The following is a 21,485-nucleotide window of genomic DNA, read 5'->3' as shown; positions in this document are numbered from 1 at the left end:
TGCCAAGCCAAATGCAAAGCGGAGATAAGGAGGGCAAAAAAGGACTTTGAGAAGAAATTAGCGTTGGAAGCAAAAATACATAGTAAAAATTTTTTTAGATACATTAAAAGCAGGAAACCGGCCAAAGAGTCGGTTGGGCCGCTGGACGAAAATGGTGTTAAAGGGGCGATCAAGGAGGACAAAGCCGTAGCGGAGAAATTAAATGAATTCTTTGCTTCGGTCTTCACCGAGGAGGATTTGGGGGGGACACCGGTGCCGGAAAGAATATTTGAAGCGGGGGAGTCGGAGAAACTAAACAAATTCTCTGTAACCTTGGAGGATGTAATGGGTCAGTTCAGCAAGCTGAAGAGTAGTAAATCACCGGGACCTGATGGTATTCATCCCAGAGTATTAATAGAACTAAAAAATGAACTTGCGGAGCTACTGTTAGAAATATGCAATCTGTCCCTAAAATCGAGTGTAGTACCGGAAGACTGGAGGGTAGCCAATGTTACTCCGATTTTTAAGAAGGGTTCCAGAGGAGATCCGGGAAATTATAGACCGGTGAGTCTGACGTCGGTGCCGGGCAAGATGGTGGAGGCTATTATTAAGAATAAAATTGCAGAGCATATACAAAAACATGGACTGATGAGACAAAGTCAGCACGGATTTAGTGAAGGGAAGTCTTGCCTCACCAATCTAATGCATTTTTTTGAGGGGGGTAAGCAAACATGTGGACAATGGGGAGCCGGTTGATATTGTATATCTGGATTTTCAGAAGGCGTTTGACAAAGTGCCGCACGAAAGACTCCTGAAGAAATTGCTGAGTCATGGAATCGGAGGTAGGGTATTATTATGGATTAAGAACTGGTTGAAAGATAGGAAGCAGAGAGTAGGATTGCGTGGCCAGTATTCTCAGTGGAGGAGGGTAGTTAGTGGGGTCCCGCAGGGGTCTGTGCTGGGTCCGTTGCTTTTTAATGTATTTATAAATGACCTAGAGATGGGAATAACTAGTGAGGTAATTAAATTCGCCGATGACACAAAATTATTCAGGGTCGTCAAGTCGCAGGAGGAATGTGAACGATTACAGGAGGACCTTGCGAGACTGGGAGAATGGGCGTGCAAGTGGCAGATGAAGTTCAATGTTGACAAGTGCAAAGTGATGCATGTGGGTAAGAGGAAACCGAATTATAGCTACGTCTTGCAAGGTTCCGCGTTAGGAGTTACGGATCAAGAAAGGGATCTGGGTGTCGTCGTCGATGATACGCTGAAACCTTCTGCTCAGTGTGCTGCTGCGGCTAGGAAAGCGAATAGAATGTTGGGTGTTATTAGGAAGGGTATGGAGTCCAGGTGTGCGGATGTTATAATGCCGTTGTATCGCTCCATGGTGCGACCGCACCTGGAGTATTGTGTTCAGTACTGGTCTCCGTATCTCAAAAAAGATATAGTAGAATTGGAAAAGGTACAGCGAAGGGCGACGAAAATGATAGTGGGGATGGGACGACTTTCCTATGAAGAGAGGCTGAGAAGGCTAGGGCTTTTCAGCTTGGAGAAGAGACGGCTGAGGGGAGATATGATAGAAGTGTATAAAATAATGAGTGGAATGGATCGGGTGGATGTGAAGCGACTGTTCACGCTATCCAAAAATACTAGGACTAGAGGGCATGAGTTGAAGCTACAGTGTGGTAAATTTAAAACGAATCGGAGAAAATTTTTCTTCACCCAACGTGTAATTAGACTCTGGAATTCGTTGCCGGAGAACGTGGTACGGGCGGTTAGCTTGACGGAGTTTAAAAAGGGGTTAGATAGATTCCTAAAGGACAAGTCCATAGACCGCTATTAAATGGACTTGGAAAAATTCCGCATTTTTAGGTATAACTTGTCTGGAATGTTTTTACGTTTGGGGAGCGTGCCAGGTGCCCTTGACCTGGATTGGCCACTGTCGGTGACAGGATGCTGGGCTAGATGGACCTTTGGTCTTTCCCAGTATGGCACTACTTATGTACTTATGTACAAAAACACCAGTGGAGTGGCTCATTCAGGGGATGTGAAGACATGTGCAATCAAATCATTTTGGTTCCTTATTCTTAGTTACTTTTTGAATATTTTTCTAGTTGTTGCTTCACACTAAAAATGCAGAATATGCTGTGTAGATTATAGATTAATAAAACAAACTCCTACGTTAATGCATTTTGAATTGTATTAGACAGTAGGATGCAAAAAAAATGTATAAGGATGTGAAGACTTTTGGAAGGCATTGTATTTATTTCTAACTGGAATTTTATACCGCTTTTGCACAGAAATAAAAGATGAGATTTGTTGCATAACATCTTGTACCATTCCAGCACTTAAGCCTGCCAGCTGGCACTGTATTTCAGTACATACTGGTTCAGTTCTAGTTTTACCCCATTGCGTGCAAGAACTTTCTGGCTTCCATTAGAGAAACCACTAGTGAAGTCTGTTCATGCATGCAATTGAATAAAACCAGGACTTGCATCTGACTGTTGTGTAAAAAAACAAAAATGGAGTAAGTTGACAACAATACAGTGTAGGTAGATGTAAAGCTTTGAGATTCTAACCATATGGATCTTACTCACAATGGGGGGAAATTCTATATTTGGCACCTGGAAAATCCGCACGGAAATCATTTTTGCCTAAGCGCATTCTATAAGATTTAAGCGCAGTATATAGAGTATGCTTAGTTGATATCCCAGCAGCTAAAACTATTCACACCCATTTACACCAACAAAAATGTAGTGTAAATCCCTGTATGTAGATTTATGTGGACTAGGCCATATTCTATAACAATGCACGTAAATTTGGGAACACCCACAAAACGCCCATTTCCCCGCCCATAACCATGCCCCTTTTTGGATGTGTGTATTAGAATTTAGGCACAGTGAGTTACAGCATACGCTTAGCGAGTTATGCGCGTAAATTCTAAGTATTGCCAGTTAGTGCTTATTGCTCATTAAGTGTTAACAATGCTGATTGACTTGTTAAGCCAATTAAGTTACATGCATTGTTATGGAATACGCTTAGATTGAGAAGTAACATTGGCTGGAATCGTAAGAAATTAAAATAGAAGGCCTTTTTGTTAATTCAGATCTATGTGTTGAAATGCAAGTATCTATTACCAGAATAATAATTGAATTGCAGATACAAGCTGATAGAGAGACCTTAATTCCAAGAAACCTTTGCCTAGAAAGGTTCCATGATTTGGTTAGTCACATTGTGGATGGCCGAATTAAACCTTGTTCTTGCCTTGTATCACAGCCCTATGCATCTGACTACTATTACACTATCCAGAAATGAAAATGAAACTTGGTAGCAAAACATATTCTCATATTCTCTAAATATTTTGGCATTATGTCCTTCCTTATAGTCTAAATTAAAAAGAGCTTTTTCAAGTCTTATCCAGTTCAGTGCTTCTGATGGTTTGTTTCTTCTTCCTCTCATTTATCAGAGCAGAAAGCGTTGGCATGTTTGTATTTCTGTTGTGTTCCAGGTGCATATATCTAAGTTCTTGGTAAAGGCAGAAATCTGTGAAATAGCTCTGCATTAGGTGTCCTAAAATTGTTGTGTTTTAGTCATTATAAATAAGTAAGTTCTGTAATATGAGCTGAACCTCTTACATATACTCCTTCTGTACACAGTTCCTCCCCATCCCAAGATTCTTCTTATAAATTAATAAGAGAACAAATTTTAGGTCCTCCTTTTACTTTTATAACTATTCTTTTCTCAAATTCTGAAGAATCCGAGATTCCACCCTCCCTCCCATTAAGGAATCATGACTGTATAGCAGGTAGCATTTTTTTTAACAGGTAAGAATGTAAGAGAAGACAGGTGCATAGAATTGAAGCTGCTCTCACACAGGGATCACATTTCTTTTTTTTAAGCTGCTTAGTGAAATTGACAAGTATGTTTTGAAGAGTATTAAGATGTTTTGCACTTTGAAATGCTCATGAAGGTTTTGTTGGTTTCAGGTTGCCCGGGTATTTTATTACCTTTGTGTAATTGCACTACAGTATGTGGCTCCTCTGGCAATGCTTCTTCACACGACTCTACTCCTGAAAACACTAGGTAGGCATGGCCTTACAATGCAAACATTATTGGTGTGTGATATGTTTAGCTAGGATCCTGCTGTTTTAAAGAGAACTGGAAGCAATTCTAACTAATATCACAGAAAGCTCTGTTTGGTAGGTATTTCTGATAAGTTACAGACAATTGGAAATCCCCATTACTGATGGAGCACCAAGTCAGTGATTCATGTTTACTGTAACTTTTTTTAATTTTCTGATTATGAAACCTAAGGATCAGGTAATGTTAGCAAAAAGAAAATGTAATGTTAAATTTGAACTCTAATAATCTTTCTGTACAAAGTGAACTATTCACTTTATTTGAATAATGCATGTCTTTATTTTTTCCCCTTTTGTTATTATTTATTTATATAAGTTTTTACAATAATTTTCACAAGTCATTCACTTGTTAAACAGAAACACAGCTATACAATATTAGCAGCAAAGAAAATGTTATAATAAAGAAATTAAAATAAATTCAGCTTTCTCAGACCACTATAGTAGGGGGGACATGTAAAGGAATATAATAGGAGTTATATACTACTATTTAACATTTCTAGAGCGCTACAAAGTGTACGCAGCGCTGTACAAACACAGAAGAAAGACAGTCCCTGCTCAAAGAGCTTACAATCTAATAGACAAAAAGTAAAGCATTTAAATTTAAAATATTTAAGCAGTCAAGCACAAGAGAACAGTCACAGAAGGACAGAAGATGTTGAAGGGTGGTCAGTGTGATTAGGTGTAACTCTGGTTGGAGTAGTGGGAGAAGGTGATAGAAGAATAGAAATGGGTGAGGTAAAGTAATGAGTGGGTTGATAGGGAGGTTATATAAAACACCACAGCATTCTGCACCAGCTAGACAGTCCAAATCTGGCAAACTGGTGATCAATAATCCAAAGAGTTAAGTAACAGAACCTGAAACACTAGACAAAAGCCAGCAATCAATAGTAATGGCACAATCTCTGCAACAGACAAACTAAAAAATGAGGGAGAAATTAGGACTTACCTGATAATTTTATTTCCATTAGTTCTTCACACTATTCCAGGACGAGTGGGTAGTTATGTCCATCGACCAGCAGGTGGAGATAGAAAATACAGAACTGAGCACCACTACATAGCTCCCTGCTAGCAGCTCAGCTCCTCAGTATCAGTCCTCAAGCAAGGAAGAAAGAACGCTCAATCAGGCACAATATATAGGCATATTTGAATTATTAAAGGTTACCTGTGAAACCTCTACATATTGTATTTTCCAACATTATTTCAACCTTTTATTTATTACATTTGTACCCCGCTCTTTCCCACATATAGCAGGTCCAGTGCGGCTTACATAGTAAAAGAAAGTATCTTACATGTTAAAGAATACAGTAAAAGCAAGGAAATGTAGGAACAGTATTATATATAGTGATGGTCATAACTACTTACATTATGAAAGGCATTACAGAGGACATGTGAAAAGAACGTAATGAACTAGAATAGGGAAGGTAGACAAGGATATGATAGGTGAAAGGGAAGGAGAATGGGAGGGAAATGGTAAAGGATAGAGGGAAGAAGATGAGGGATTGAGTATAACATTGGGGTCAGAGTAAGCGTTGACGTCTTAGCAGGAGTATCGTAGGTGATCTGGTGGAATTAAGCTGGTCCATTAGGGTAAACTTGCTTGACAAAATGGGACTTTAACATTTTCCTGAAAGGTAAATAGTTATTAATAGCTCGGATGGGTCTTGGGAGAGCATTCCAAAGTTGACTACCCAGAAAGGAGAAACTGGATGCATAGTATGTTTTGTACTTGACACCTTTGCAGTTTGGGAGGTATAGATTGAGGTATGTTTGCGATGACATTGTTCTATTTCTAATTGGGAGGTCAATCAGGTTGTTCATATATCTAGAAAAACTTTTAATTGTTCAGGTATATAAAACATATACTTAGTCTCTCCAAATCAGATCGCACATTTACATGGATAAGCAAGGAAGAATGTTCCACCGAGTTTCAAACATTTTATTTCATAGGAAAATATTTCTCCTTTCTTGGGTTGTTTTAGTAACGTCTGGGTAGATGCAAATTTTTGCACCACCAAAAAGATCTTTGGAGCGTTTAAAGTAAAGTCTTAGAATAGCATTGAGATCTTTTTCAAACACAAACGAAACCAAAAGTGTAGCTCTCTCTGAAGCGTTTTCTATCGATTGTTCCAGAATAGCAGATATATTGTTCAAATCAATTTCTTCCCCACCTCTGGGATTCCCTTCATTGTTCCCGGGCCTTTTTTTGGCAGGTAATAGATCTTATTAATCGGAGGAATAGCATCTAGTGGAATTTTTAAGTTTTCATGCAGATATCTCTTAAATAAATCCATAGGTAGAGACCCTGGAACTTTAGGAAAATTCAAGAGACGAAGGTTCAAATACCTATTAAAGTTCTCAATCTGCTCAATCTTTCTATGAAGAGCTAATTTATCTTTAGCCACAATAGTATTGAAGTCTTGTAGTTGTTTTACTTCATTTTGAATCATATTAACCCGAGTGGACAGACTTTCTTTTACTACTTCCACTGTCTTTACCAAATCTTCAAATTTAAGAAACAAGGCAGATACCTCACCTGAAGATTTCTGGAGAGTTACGTCCATTTCATTAAGCTTTAACCAGATTTTTCCAAGGCTAACCTCCTTTGTTGTTTCTGGGGCTCCGATAAAATCGCGGGTCCCATTCTCCAGGCGTTTTTGCAGCGCTGTAGGATCCCCACCAGAGAGTTCACACACAACACTTCTGGAAGCATGGCAACTTTCTCCCAACGTCGCAGTTAGCGCCAGGCAAGGAGGTATGTTGGAATCAGAGGGAGGAGATAATGATGTTTCCTGTCCCAGCAGAGGTTCCGCTCGTCCAGTTACCTCCGCAGCGGGAATTGCCGCCATTGCTTCACTCGAAGAGGCCCCGGTGAGGAAACAGTCTAAACTCTGTTGGATTGGGGACGATGTTGAGGTAGGTGGGGGGACAAACCTCACCATCCCTTTTCTTTTTGAATGAGGCATCGCATATGAGGAAATTTTTTCCAAATCTTAATCCAGCAAGAGCACAGCATTCACACACCACCCGGATCACACCACCATCTTGGCACACCCCCCATTTTTTCCCCCTTTTGTACACTTATCCTGCCCCCACATGGCCACACAGTACATTAAAATGAATGGTAATGAGGCCATTAAGTACTCCTCTGCAACACACAAAATGGTGGCGAGAAACGTGTTGTGTTTCAGCCCCAAACGGCCTACCTTAGGAGCAGTGGCATAGCTACAGGTGGGCCTGAGTGGGCACTGACCCACCCATTCTTGGCTGAGGCCCACTCAGCAGCAACACCACACTGCTCTCTTCCCTCCTTTCCTCCTCAGCATCCTGGCATCTGTGCTCCTGTCTCTGATCCCCATCCCTCCCCGATGTCAATATAGACGTCCTCGGCACCTGTAGGGATTCATTCTTGCTGCTTGCGTCCGCCCTGCAGGGTTCAATTTGCCACGTTCTTCTAGACAGGAAACAGGCAATGGTATCAGCGAGGGCGGGACGTGGCAGATAGAAGCTTGCGGGGCCGATGCAAGCAGTGGGAATGAATCGCTGCAGGCGCCAAGGATGCCTATATGGTACACTGGGGAGGGACGGCATTCAGAGACAGGAGAGCAGATGCCAGAACACCATAGAGGAGAGGGAGGAAATGTGGGGTAGATGAAAAAAAAATCTATGTTCTTAAAAAATATCTCTGGGAAGATATTTGTGGTGTGATTTGGGGGGGGGGGGGGGGCAGCACGTGCATCTGGAAGGGCGCATCCAGTTTATCTCTGGACCTATCCAAAATACTGAGTCTGTCTACGCCTCTGCTCAGGAGTCTTCTGTTGGATGTATGAACTTGTTAGCTAACCTTGTACTAATAAATATGATGCTGTATACTACTTGAGCAAAAACTAATGAATTAGTAAACAGTAGTATCATACAGCTTATTGTCTATTATTTGTGACCAAACGCTAACACTGCTCCTCTTCTTTCCACTTTGGAGTCTGCAGATCATTTGCCTTGCTGTTTCTTTGGAGTATCCTTCCTTTATTCAGGAAATGTCGAGCTTAGTGCCAGCCATTCTACAGCATGAAGTGGAACCTTGTGCAGATTTACTTGACTTGGATACTTAAGCCCATTCATGTAAAGCTAGAACTGTATTTTATAAAAGACATAGCAAATGCTGAATGCTTTTTATGAAATATGTACAACAGAAAGGACCACTCCCCGAAGACAAGCAAGCATAATATCCTCAAATGTGGATGACATCATCTTCGGAGCCCAATGCGAACACTGCCAGGTGCACTGTCACTTTAAATCTTTGAGGTAGTGCCCTCACTGTGCATGTGTGGGACCAGCAGTCTATCATAATCTTTCCTCAGCGCATCAACTTTGCTTTTTTGGTGCCTTCCACTTTTTTGGGATATCTTTTTTGTCATATTCTTCTTTTTCAATACTAATTTATAAACTTTAGTCATTTTTTCAATTATTTTTCATTTTTTTCAATTTTCGGCCTTGGAGGCCTTTGAGCCCATCTTTTCCCTGGGAAGCATTGACCTTTTTCAGGTATGCAGCTACTCAAGCTTCCTGGGCCATAGAGCCGTTTTTCCCTCCATGTCAACGAAGGTGCTGAGTTGTTTTAAGAAGTGCGCTTGATGAAATAGGATTATTTCAGGCACAGACCTCCATAACTGGTGTGTTCAGTGCTTGGGTCCGGAGTACCCATCGAGAGCCTTTGAGGTCTTCGAGATCTCCTATGCTTGCACAGGCTATTACTCAGGCTGTTTCCACACCGCTTTCTCAACCATTACCAAGGCTACTCTACATGAGGAAATGGGCTATGTTCATGGAGGAGCTTTCAGGTCTACTGCATCATTGTCTATACAGGCTTAAAGGTTGACATCAGCAGAGGAATTTTGGAGATTCATCTCCCTCAACACCTCAACGCAGAGCCAATATCCTAGTCGACGTTCTCTTCAACGTACTTCCCATGAACAGTACTTTGAAGAGTCAGACTCGGACCTCTCCTGAGAGATGAATCAGGACCCACAGGACCTCTCAGCTATGTCCTATGACAGTCAATCCAATCTTTCTCTTCCACCTGAGAGACATAAGTCTCCCCCAGAGAGTATATCCTTTTTTTGGCTTTGCTCATGAAATGGCTCAAAGCCATACCTTTCAGATTAGAAACAGGAAGAATCTTGTTCGGAACTCTTTGAGGTTCTGCATTATGGTTCTCCTCCTAGAGAAGGAATCGCTGTTCTTTTCACTTAATACAGTTATGAAAAATACTCTATTCAAAAACTAGGAGACTCCACTGACAATTCAGGTAGCCCCCCCCCCCCCCCCCCCCAAAAAAAAAATTGATATAATGTATAGGATACATTAATCCATTTGATTTGAGAAAACCCAGCTACCTCATCATTCCCTAGAATGTGCTTTAAAACACACTCGTAGGTCAGGATCTCGTGCTTCTGCTCTTGCAGGAAGAGAAGCTAGAACATTGGACTCTTTTGGCAGAAAAAGTTTTCAAGCTTCAATGCTAACCAATCGCATAATAGATTATGAACTTTATTCCACAGTTTACTTAAAATCTGTAATTACAGAGTACTCTATCCTTTACTTAATTCCTCCCCCCCCCCCCCCCCCCCCCCCCCGAGAAAGCTGAGGAATTCCATAAGCTTCACAACTGTTATAAATATCTGGCCTTAGCAGTGACAGTGCGACATCTCTCCTGGCTTAGGGTCTCTGACCTCAAGTCTGCTGTCCAGGACTGTGTATCAGATATCCCTTGTCGTGGAGAAAACTTGTTTAGTGACAAAGTTGAGGAAGTGGCTGACCTAATTAAAAATTATATATCACAACTCGAGGAAGAAAGGGTATTATATATAAGTATACAACAGAACAAAACTCTCTTGTGTAATGGCAAAATATAGTAATTTCAACAATAGACTACAGATTCTGTACAGAATCTATAGTCTATTGTTGAAATTACTATAATTTGCCATTACACGAGAGTTTTGTACTGACCTAATTAAAAGAACATACAGATACTATAAAAACTCTATCCAGGCCATAGACGTCTGCTACTTCTAGAAGATTTGCAGGAGGATATCAATGCGCCAATTACTATATGGCTAAGCGTCATTGCACTCTTACTCCTCCTCTACCTCAAAAGATTACTCCTCAGCACTCACATCCAAAGCAGCAACGGGGTCAAAAATCCCAGACACCCTTTCAGTCTAAACAGCCTAGTTTTTTACTTCTTCCTAGAGAGCAGTACCACTGTATTGTTGTCCATGCCAAGTGACCTACCAGTCAGAGGGAGGCTCATCCTTATTCAACAGAGGTGGCCTTTCATAACCTCTGACCGTTGGGTGCTACCCACCATTCAGCACGGCTACACTCTGCATTGGTAAAGAAAATCTCCCGATCATCCACCAAGAGAGTCTTGTTTCACCTCCCTCCAAATGAAACTACTTCGAGAGGCGCTCTCAGCCTATTTCCAGCAGAATGCTGTAGAACCAGTTCCTCTTGCTAGACAAGGGTCAAGGGTTCTATTCTAGATATTTTCTTATTCCAAAAAAATACAGGGGGAGTACGTCCAATTCTTGATCTGCGAGACTTTTCTACTCAAAAATTTTGCATGATTTCCCTAGGATCACTACTTCCCATGATACAACTCAACGATTGGCTTGGAATCTCAGTGTCATCCTCATAGCTCTCATGAAACCTCATTTTGAACCACTTCATTCCTGTTCTTTAAAATTCCTTACATATAAGGTAGTGTTCGTAATGGTTCTTAAGAGTAAGAGAACTTCAAGCCCTAGTGGCAGGACCCACTTTACACCAGGTTCTCTGAATCCACCCCAGATTCCTCCCTAAAGTATTATCGGAGTTCCACCTCAATCAGTCCATTGTACATCTTGTCTTCTTCTCCATGCCACACACTCATCCTGGAGAAGCACATCTGGAGCATACAAAACCTTGATAGGAAGTCCTCCCAGCTTTTTGTATCCTTAGACCCTAACAAATTAGGGATTCACATCACCAAACGTTCGATATCTACTTGATTGGCTGACTATGGGGCTCATTTTCGAAAGAGAAAAACGTCCAAAAGGCACATATACATTTTTCTCTGAGAATAATGTACAAAGCGTATAATGAAACAAACGGGGAAACTGTCTCAGAACACTTGTACATCCAGAACTAAACGTTTCCAGAGGGGGCATTTCGTAGACGTGATGGGAGTAACATGGGCAGTCTTACAGAATGGACATCTCCAGCCCATAACGGATAGCAAAACTGTTTCCTACTGGCTGGAAAAAAAATGTACGGAATTAGACCTGTTTTAAAAGCATTTAGGGTAAGAGCCAACTTGTCTTTTGACCTGTTTGCGATTTTGTGCAGTTGGAGAGTGAAGAGCTAGGAGTGTTGGTTATTGAGAAAGAGTTGTTGAGTGCTGTCTTAACGTTTGTTTGACCCAGCCTCATCCTTGTATCCTTTACATTTCCTTCCTTGCCTCCTCTGTGTCTCACCTCCCCAGGGCCTTGCTCATACCTGCTAGCCCCACCATACCTATCTCTTCCCCTTTATTTCTTCCCCTTTCCTTACACCCCCCCCCCCCCCCCCCAGTAAATCCCCTTACCAGCTTGTCCTCTGTCTTTCAGTGTTCCTCTGTTTGTCTATTCCCTGTGCTTTGCGTTGCTGCTGCTGTGTGTGTGATTACTCTCTGTAGGTGGAAGGGAGAGTGAGTTGTGTTGCAGCTGTGTATGAAGACTGAGTGCTGGTTTTGGGAGGCTGAGTGATTGCTGCTGTGTTTGTGTGTCAGGACTGTTTGCTGGTGGTGGGAGAGTGAGTGCTGGGCATTGTCTGTTGGAGGGACTCACTAGGTGCGGTAGGTGGAGGTGTGCACAGTCCTTAGTTTGGTATAAGTCAATTGCACCTGTGTTGTTTGGTGATGGCTGAGCTATATCACTGTTGACACAGCTTGATGGAGGTGGAGGTGTCTCCATAATCCACTATTTCCACCCCAACTCCACAAGGTACCCCTGACCAGCCAGTGCACATCCATGTCTCTCATTGTGTTTCCCCCTACAGGCGACAGAGGATATCCACAGCGGACCTGGCTCATGACCTCGCTAGTGCACTCCCAAACCAAAGCAGAGGAGGACTACAACAGCAGACATCAGACCATACGCAGCATCATAGAGTGCACCTTTGGACAGCTCAAGAACAGGTTCCAATGTCTCAATCTGTCCAGAGGGGAGCTCCTCTATAGCCCTGAAAAGGTGCCAAGAAATTAATGGCCTGCTGCATAACCTGGCCCGGCACAGAGGCCAGGCCCTCCCAGAGGAACCACAACCACAGGAACTACAGCAACAGGCCCTGGACCAAGACGACGAGGAGCCTGCCCTCCACCCCCCGCCCACAGAGAAGAGCAGAGTGCACACCAGTTGGGGGTTCAAGCCAGGGAAAGACTTATCCAGACTAATTTTTAGTGAAGGCATGTGATATGTATTTATTACAACACAACACACCTACCCCACCATCACCCTCTGTGTACACACACCTCTCCCCCACCTCATTACACAACCCCAGCACAGTCTAGTATAGAAAGGCACCATGCCTACATTGCCTTCCCCCTCTCCCTCTGTGAGGCATCTTGGCCTCCATACCTAGCACCTGCTGAGGAGGTGTCCCCCGTAGCAGCAGCCACAATGGCTCTGTCCTCCCCTATGGGGCATGTGCTATCCTCACTCTCTCCAGAGGTGCTGGCTGCCTCATCTGCCCTCTGGAAATCTGGTTGGCTGGGGGGCAGGTGGAGGTGGCCGGCCTTGGGTGCAGGTTGTTCAACAGCGTCAAATGCATAGGCCCACAGATCCTGCTGGATGCCTAGCAGCTGCCGCTGTACAGTTTCCTGTGCCTGGCGGTTCTCTCCCATCATGTGCTGACTCTGCTCGTTAGTGGCTTCCACAGCCTGGACCCCTCAAATCATGATGTCCAGCTTACTTTGCTGGTAATCAGGCCAGGCCTTGGTTTTGTGCCAGAGATCTGGTGGCCAGTCTGACCACCTGCCTCCTGTGCCAGTGAAGTACCTCTTTCTGTCTGTCTTGTGGCTCCTCATGACCATCATCCATGTTCCTGTCTACATCAGCAAATACTGCTCTGAGGGGGGGGGGGGGAGGTTTGATGTCCACTTCTGAAGACTCCTCAGTTGTCTCATGTTCCACCTTGTCAGCCCCAGTGGCCTCCTGTATGGGCACCTCCAGCACACAGATGATATTGAGGAATGCTATTCTTATGCAACCTAAAAATGTCTGCCTCCACATGCAACACTGCTTGAGCCAAGGGGTATAGGGACACTGTGTACCAGAGAGCCCAAAGTGCCAGACAGCCACACAGGCAGGTAGGTGGAGAAAAAAGGATTGTGGACGCGTTGCAGAGGGCACACGCACTGGTTGGTGATTGGTCAAGGGAGAAAAGGCACCAATATAGGACAGATATTGGGGGCCCCAACTTGCCCACTAACACCTCCTTCCTGTGGAATGTTTGGGACATGACCATGTCCTCTGGTGTGCCTTCTCTTCCCTCCTTCTCCACCTATTTTAGAACCTGGCCTACACATGGGAATGTGATCAATGAAACCCCTTCCCAATAACCCTACTTGTGAGGGTTGGTGTCAGCCTTGCGGGCAGACCTCCCACTTCAGCTGGCACCATTTCCTTTTGCAGTCCTCGACCTCCCTGTTGCCATGATGAACTGCATTGAGGCGCTCACAGATGGCACCCCACGCCCTCTCCTTCGTGGAGGCTGAGAGTCTCTGTCCCCTAGGGACAAACACATTTGAATGTCTCTCGGAGATGTATTTCACTAGCAGGTCAATCAGCCCCACTACCTGAAGAGGTCCACTGCCCAAGGTCCAAGCTCCAAGCTCCATCCTGCTTTCCACAAGCAGATCGGTAGCATGCTTCAGCCACCAACATCTGTATTCCCATGCATGCCCTCCTTCTCTCCCCCTTCCATCCAGCACCTGCCCTCCTCCTCTCTCCCCTTCTATCCAGCGTCTGCCCTCCTCTCCCTCCTTCCATCCTGCATCTGTCCTTCTTTCTCCCCTTCCTCCTGTGTATGCCCTTCTCTCCCCCCTTCCATCCAGCATCTGCCCTCCTTCTTTCCCCTTCCATCCAGCGTCTGCCCTCCCCGTCCAGCGTTTGCCCTCCTCTCCCCCTCCCATCATGCTCCTGCCCTCCTCTCCCCATTCCATCCTGCTCCTGCCCTCCTCTCCACCTCCCATCCAGCTCCTGTCCTCTCCCCCTCCCATCCAGCTCCTGTCCTCCTCTCCCCCTCCCATCCAGCTCCTGCCCTCCTTCTCTCCCCTTTCCATCCAGTGTCTGGCTTCCTTCTCTCTCCCTTCCATCCCTCCCTTTCTTGCCACTTCATCCCTCCTCTTCCCTCACTCTTTCATCCAACCCCTGCTCTCCCTATCTCCCCACTTTCATTCCTCCCTCTCTCGCCACTTTTCTTCTAGCCTCTGCCCTCCCTCATCCTCCCTCTTCCATCCAGCTTAAGCCCCCTCTCTGTTTCTCCCCCCCCCCCAATCCACCGTCTGCCTCCTCTCTTTCCCCGCATTCCCCACTCACCCATCCCTGCCGCTGCTTCTTTTCTAGACAAGCAGCAACAACAGCAAAACAAGCTGCAAGCTGTGCCCGGGAACAGGAAGTGATGCTCAAGGGGGGGCAGGATCATTAGCCACATGTATGAAGAGTCCGGCACCACATTCTTCAACATATTTTGCTGCTGCTGCTCATTTAAAGAAGCAGCAAGGATGGGTGTGTGTGGAGGGAGCGAGGACAGAGAGGAGGCAAACGCTGCATTGAGGGAAGCAGTAGCAGTTTGAGTGGTGGCGGGAAGGAGGTCGGGATGCCGTGGCACCCCTGAGAGTTCATTGTTGCACACAGTTTGGGAACCACTGTTGTAGGGTATCTGGAGGTGGAGCCCTTCCCAAGCTGGGTTAAGAGATCAGAAATGGGGCTGCCCAGTCAAGAGCCAGGAAACTGTCTTCAAGCACATGTGCATGCAGTGGCTACATTCCTGGCACATGACTTTCAGACAGTAGTCTTGCCCATCTCACCAACTAAGGGGTCAGCCTGCCCCCAGGACCTAGCAGGACAATATGCCAGTTGATATCACCTAACCGTGGGCTAATTGAGATGCAAAGCATAATGATTTGGGGTGTGGGATAGGAAAGGGGGGGCAAGTATGAGACCTACAGACCTTGCTTTGCTGCAGGGCCCATTGGAGCCTTGCCCAGTGGTACAGCATTTGGCATTCAAGGTGTGCTGCTATGATTATTCACACTCCCCTCCCCTTTCTCCAGTCTACATTTCCCAGGGTTTGCATAGTACATTTAGCAGCACAACTCCAGTCAGCCTGGCATGTCAGGCTATCAACACATTGTGCACAAAGTAGAGACACAGACCCTTGTATGGAAAACTATCAAAGTTTTCTAATTATTAACAAAATAACTACAAACTGGGGGGGGGGGGGGGGGGGAATGTTGTTTCTGCTCCTTGTGCATCCTCTGGAGTAGCTCCACCACCAGGAGCAGAAGCTACCTTTGTGCCCCCATCTGCTGCTCCATGAGCTACCTCAGTCCAGTCACCTCCTGCAGCAAGTGGGTTTGCGTGCCAGTGACTTGCTGCAGGAGATGCAGTAGTGGGTCTGGTCCGGAGGGCCCCCCAGCAGGCAGGGCAAATGTGGGCCCAGGCCCCTGTGCCGCTGTGTTGTCCTGCGGTGAGGGGGATGCTGTTGTTCCTCTTCCTCTTCTTACCACTCAAGAGAGGGCATGCTTTCCCGGAGGTCCTCCCTTTTTACACCCTCCACCTGGTGTGGGCCGGTGATGGGCACCTGCCATTTCCCCGGGTCGACCACTATATCATCTGGGTGTCTTGGGCAGCCTGAGCATCCTTGGCGGCCTGTCAGTCCCGGGCTGCCTGTTGTTTGTGGGCCTCCTGGGTGGCCTTGTCGTCCCGTTTGGCCGGTTACCCTGTGTGTGTGAAAGATTTGCATTTTAGGTCAGCACATCCTACATGGCTTGCATGGTATAGCAGCTGGCTGTCATGAGCCAAGGATGGAGATGGGTGTGGGCAGTAGTGGTTACCTGGGGAATATGTCTGAGGTGTGGGATCAATGAGATGACATGGCAGGAACCCTGTAGGGTGGTCTGGCAAGGGGTACACAGGATGTATTGCTAGTGCCCAGTTCTGTGGCAACAGTATGTTTGGGGTAGGAGTTAGGGCTGTGGTAGCTGTGTACAAGGGTTGTGGGTTCAGTTTCCACTGTGGGAGTTTGAGGTGATGATTATTTTTTGTACTGTTTTATGTGATGACTTTCAAATTATCCAATCCCATCTAATACATTCAATTACGAGGAATTCAGCCGAGAAAATCAGGAAACAGTATCCACTCTAGGAAGGGGGATAGAAAAAGTAACCACCATAATCCTCTACAATAAGGGAAATGGATCTGAGAATGGGTAATACCAGAAGAGCAATAACTCTTCTTAAGTGATAACTTTTTTATTTCCCCTCCTGTAGAGGTTGCAATGTGCTAGGTAGAGACCTTTGATTATGGTGGCTGGTGGTGAAGAAGAGGTTCCCCCCTCCCCCTTTCTTTTCCATGTCATCTCATAGGTTGGATGTTGGGAGCAAAACACATGGGACACACTCTAAGGAGGATAGCTGCATCTTCATCCCCTGGTCTGGGACAGAGGTGTTAAGGGATTCTCCGTTTGTGTTACTTACATGAGTCCTGGTGCTGCTGCACATGTTGGACCAGCGCCAGGTTGTCCCTCCGGACACGCCGGTACCGGCATCTCAGGGACTGCAGCTTCCTTCTGACACTAAACCACCTGCAAAACACAAGTTTGTAGACTAGGGTTCAAGTGATGAGCCTTCTTACCTTTACATACATCATTGTTTGGAATTCTAGTTGTGCAATGCTCCTCACATTGTATGTATGAGTAGCTGGGTCTCCTGGCAAGACTTATTAGGCGTGGCTCTATATTAGGCTCTTGCCTCAGGATCATCCTGCCACATCAATGAACGTTCTTCCACATGCGAAGCTTTATATGGACATTTTGCACATGGAGGGAACATCCAGCTATGGGTGTGCACATTTTTTGTAAACGTGGGGTCTTCTAGTGACGATGGATGTTGTATGCTGTGTTTTCGAACACTGGGGATATTTTCCACGGCTGGTTGTAGTCGTTTTAGAGGTTTTAGTTTTGGCAATATGTAAGAAAATTGTGTATTGTGTTATATTGTAATATGGATATGCAAGTGGTGATTTTGCCATGTCCTAACTTTATGTGCCGAGTTCACCAGTCACTGGTCTGAATATCAGCTGGTGCCTGACTTAACTTCTGGGTCAGCGGACATACCCAGATATTCAGGGGTTAGTTCAGCCCACGGCTGGAAGTGGTTTACCACTGCAGGCTGAATATCGGGCCCTAAATAACAGCTGAAAATCTTCCGTTTATCTGTTTTATTTGCTCCACCCAAATATACTCCCTTTTTTTACAAAGCCACACTAGCAACTACGGGTGTGGTAATGCCGATACAGCCCATTCAAAGTGAATGGGCTGTGTCAGCATTACTGCACAGCTCTATATTCGGCTCTATATTATAAGGGCAGTTCTATAAAGGACACTTAAATTTATGCACCAATGACATGTACTAATTTATAGATTAGGTGCATGTACTCACATGAATGACATTACAATTGACATTTACACACACACACATGCTATGCACTACTCTATAAAATTGGTACACTAGTCTCATGGCACATAACAGCAAATGAGCTGTACCAGTGGGTTGGAGCATGGGTGTATCATGATCATTCCACCTAGCAATGTGCACATCTTATAGAATATGCACTTAAACGCACCAACTTATGGCTGCCATTAACCCAGCATAAACTGTCTTGCCTAAGTTTCAGCTCAACAAAGTGGCTTTGCACTACTATTCTGTAACAGATTAGGCGTAGCTTAATGCAATTATAGAATTGTTGCTAAGTGCACTTCTTTGTTGCGCCTGGCTGTGCATGTTTTTGTTTAACCTTAAAAAAATCTCTTCAATGTGATTCTTTGTGTGTGTGTCTGTATATATATATATATATATATATATCTCAATCCTGAGGATCAGTAGTAATGATGGAAGTAGTAAAGTTGTAGGAGCTTATAAAACATTAAATACATCTTCATAGGTTACTAAGAAAGTAGGCATAAAGAGGTGAATGGTGTGCATGCATCAGCTTCTTTAAGGGGTAATTTTGTAAAGCATTTTCCACACTCTTACAAAATTGTATGGCCAACAAGATGGTTTGTACTAGTTGTGCATTATACATAGGCATTCCCAGTGTATAATTTGGGTGGAGCAGAGGTGGGATTGCTCAGTATGTGCTTAGTATATAAAATATGGAAGTACACAAACATGCTTACACTTTTTTTTGTTTTGTTTGAAGCAGATGTAAATTTGAACAGTACTGAGGATAGTTCTGTGTGCCTTTTTTAAAAATAAATGCACATATGTTGCCTTTATAAAATTAGTACCTTTTTAGAACTTTGACATAGGTGCCTTATTATAAAATTACTCCCTCTATTCTAGCAGTATTGCATTTTTTAAAATAAGAAAGTGAATTTCCTATTTCAGCATTTAGGCGGAGATTCTATGTATTGCGCCTGGAAAATCCACACAGAAATCACTTCCGTCTAAGCATATTCTATAAGATTTAGGCGTGGTATATAGAATACGCTTAGTTCATATCCCAGCGCCTAAAACTACGTGCATCCATTTACACCAACAAAAACGTGACGTAAATCCCTGCGCATAGATTTATGTGGACTGGGCCATATTCAATAACAATGTTTGTAAATTTGGGAATGCCCATAACCACACGCCTTTTTGGATGTGCACATTAGAATTTAGGCACAGTGAGTTACAGCACACGTTTAGCGAGTCATGCATGTAAAGTCTAATTATTGCCAATTAGTGCTCATTATTGCTTGTTAAGTGCTGTTAACAATGCTGATTGGCTTGCTAAACCAATTAAGTCATGCGCATTGTTGCGGAATACGCTTAGATTTAGGCGTGAAACACTACGCGCGATATATAGAATCCAGCAGTTAGTGGTTGAAACCAAGTAGATAAGTGTCTTCTATGCTCTTGTCTCATTATTGTTTATCATTTATTTGGCTCTTGATATACTACTTTTCACAAACACCAAAGCGATTTACAACAAAATAAATCGAAGAAAGAAAAGAGTGCCATGCAAAGATAGGTAAAGCCTTTCCTAAAATATATAGAGCAAAAGGGAGAAGGTAAAGGGGTAAAACAAGAAGGAAAGCAGATGCTGTCAGTATAAGCAACCGGCATTCCGAGGCACTCCTAAATGCTAGGCCAGAAAGCTGAGTCTTCAGCTCAGCTCGAAATTTCTTATGACTTTTCTGAGCAAAAAGAGACGGGGAGAGAATTTAAGAGGGAGAAGTACAGAAAATGAAGAATGTGTGATAGATAGACTAGTCACTGAGACATTCTAGAATACTGAGAACGGCATACTGGCATATGTTAATTTTTTTAATTTGAGTTTCTCATGTAAAGCACTGCATCTTTTTGTTTGTATTAAAAGTGAGGTTGATCATGCTTCATTTATGAATTTGTTAAACTTTTTGTGTTTATTTATTTATTCATTTTAGGAAACCATTCCTGGAGTATCTGTCATGATCTTGACTCTCCTGTGGAGCCCAGTTCACTTCCTGGTTCTGTAAACTCTGACTCACCAGTAACTAATGAAAAGATGAGGGTAACTGTCACCCAGATCACGGTGGCTTTGGGTGGCCTAAAGAACATTTTTACTCCACTCCTCTTCCGAGGGCTCCTGTCATTTCTTACCTGGTGGATTGCTGCTTGCTTATTTTCCACAAGTCTCTTTGGTCTTTTTTACCACCAGTACCTGACTGTGGCATAAACAGGAAAACTAACAAACCAGAAGTTCAGACTCCATCCCTAGTCCAGCTGTGTACTCATGCCCAGGAGATGTTGAAAAACTGTAACTGAGAGAGAAGAAAAGAGGACACATCTAGGGAAGGGATAAAATATCAGCGGAGTATCTTCTTGGCTTTAGTGCTTCCTCTGCATTCTCAGGGTGAATGTTATAAAATACAAGAGTGTTTGTAATCTTTGTTACCTCAGTGGTATATAATTAACTGCTGACTTGCTGTCTGAATTGTGGCCAATATGTATAGCAGGAGGTTTTTCTAAAGGAAACGCCAGCTGACTGCTTTGGTTTCCAGAATGCTGTGCTAACCCTTCTAATGTTTCTTATGACTTGGACAGCAAATAGTGGTTAATCTATGATAGTGGCAATGTTTGTATTGGATGCCTAGAAAATAATTTTGAATATATCCTTGTTTTCATACAGACTGAGCCATATAAGGAGAGTGAATAGGAAAATGATAGCTTCTGTTGGTCTGTTAATGTGCACTTTTCTAAGTGAAGCAAAAATCCAACAGGACTGGAGAATAGCTACTGTATATTACAGTAAAGGAAACTGCATAATATATGAATTTTAGTGTAAGAACAGTTGTGTGGTTTCAGATAGAACTACTCACTACCTGATATTTACATACTTGTTGAAAGAGATTTGTAAATGTTATATGTTATCCCAGTTACTCTTCAGTAACTAATATCAATATGAACACTTCTAAGTGCAGTATTGGTGCTAGTATTGATCCACAAAATCTGTGTGGGTCTTTTTAAATTTTCATTTTTCCAGGTAGTCCTTGTTTTAAGTTCACTGAATTCATCAACATTATCTGGATGAAAGCACCATCAAAAACAATCAGTAATGATAGAATTACTTTACTATCCTGATGATTGAGTGTATTCATATTTGTGTGTATATATTATATATTAAATATGTAGTATATACTGTATAAAAGATGTAGAAGAGAAAAATATTGAGTTGTGGCATTAGTCTATTTTATGAAATATATGTTACAGGCTGTGGGATGTTCATCATTTGGTTATTTAAGAATCACCTTTGAAATGGCAATTAAAACCATTTTGAAATTTCTGCTCATCTTATTGTTTTATGTTACAAGAAGCCGTGATGTTTGTTCAGAGCATACGCTTTATGAAATTCCTTTCTTTGTACAAGTCATGCTGTATATAATTATCCTAACATTTCAGTCTAATATTAATTGACTAAGCGTAGCAGTGCAAAAGCTATTTTAAGTATTGCAATTACAAAAGATAGGTTTTAACTAACTACACAAACAGCTATTTGAATACCTGTGAGGAATTGAAGATTTTTTTTTTTTTTACTTTCAGAA

At 43.4% G+C, this 21,485-nt stretch overlaps 1 protein-coding gene across 1 annotated transcript in view; it reads left to right on the top strand.

The window, feature by feature from the left end:
- Positions 1 to 21,226, top strand: part of TMEM161B (transmembrane protein 161B) — a 187,246-nt gene extending 166,020 nt beyond the window's left edge. The window contains exons 11-12 of the mRNA XM_030193365.1: positions 3,966 to 4,062; positions 19,848 to 21,226. Coding sequence (XP_030049225.1) covers positions 3,966 to 4,062; positions 19,848 to 20,119 — 369 coding nt within the window. The 3' untranslated portion in view covers positions 20,120 to 21,226. The remainder of the gene's footprint in view (positions 1 to 3,965; positions 4,063 to 19,847) is intronic.
- Positions 21,227 to 21,485: the final 259 nt, after the last annotated feature.

The sequence above is a fragment of the Microcaecilia unicolor genome, chromosome 2 (genome assembly GCF_901765095.1).
Source record: "Microcaecilia unicolor chromosome 2, aMicUni1.1, whole genome shotgun sequence".
NCBI lineage: Eukaryota > Metazoa > Chordata > Amphibia > Gymnophiona > Siphonopidae > Microcaecilia > Microcaecilia unicolor.
The sequence above is the reverse complement of the archived record's forward strand: the minus strand, read 5'-3'. Positions and strand labels throughout refer to the sequence as shown.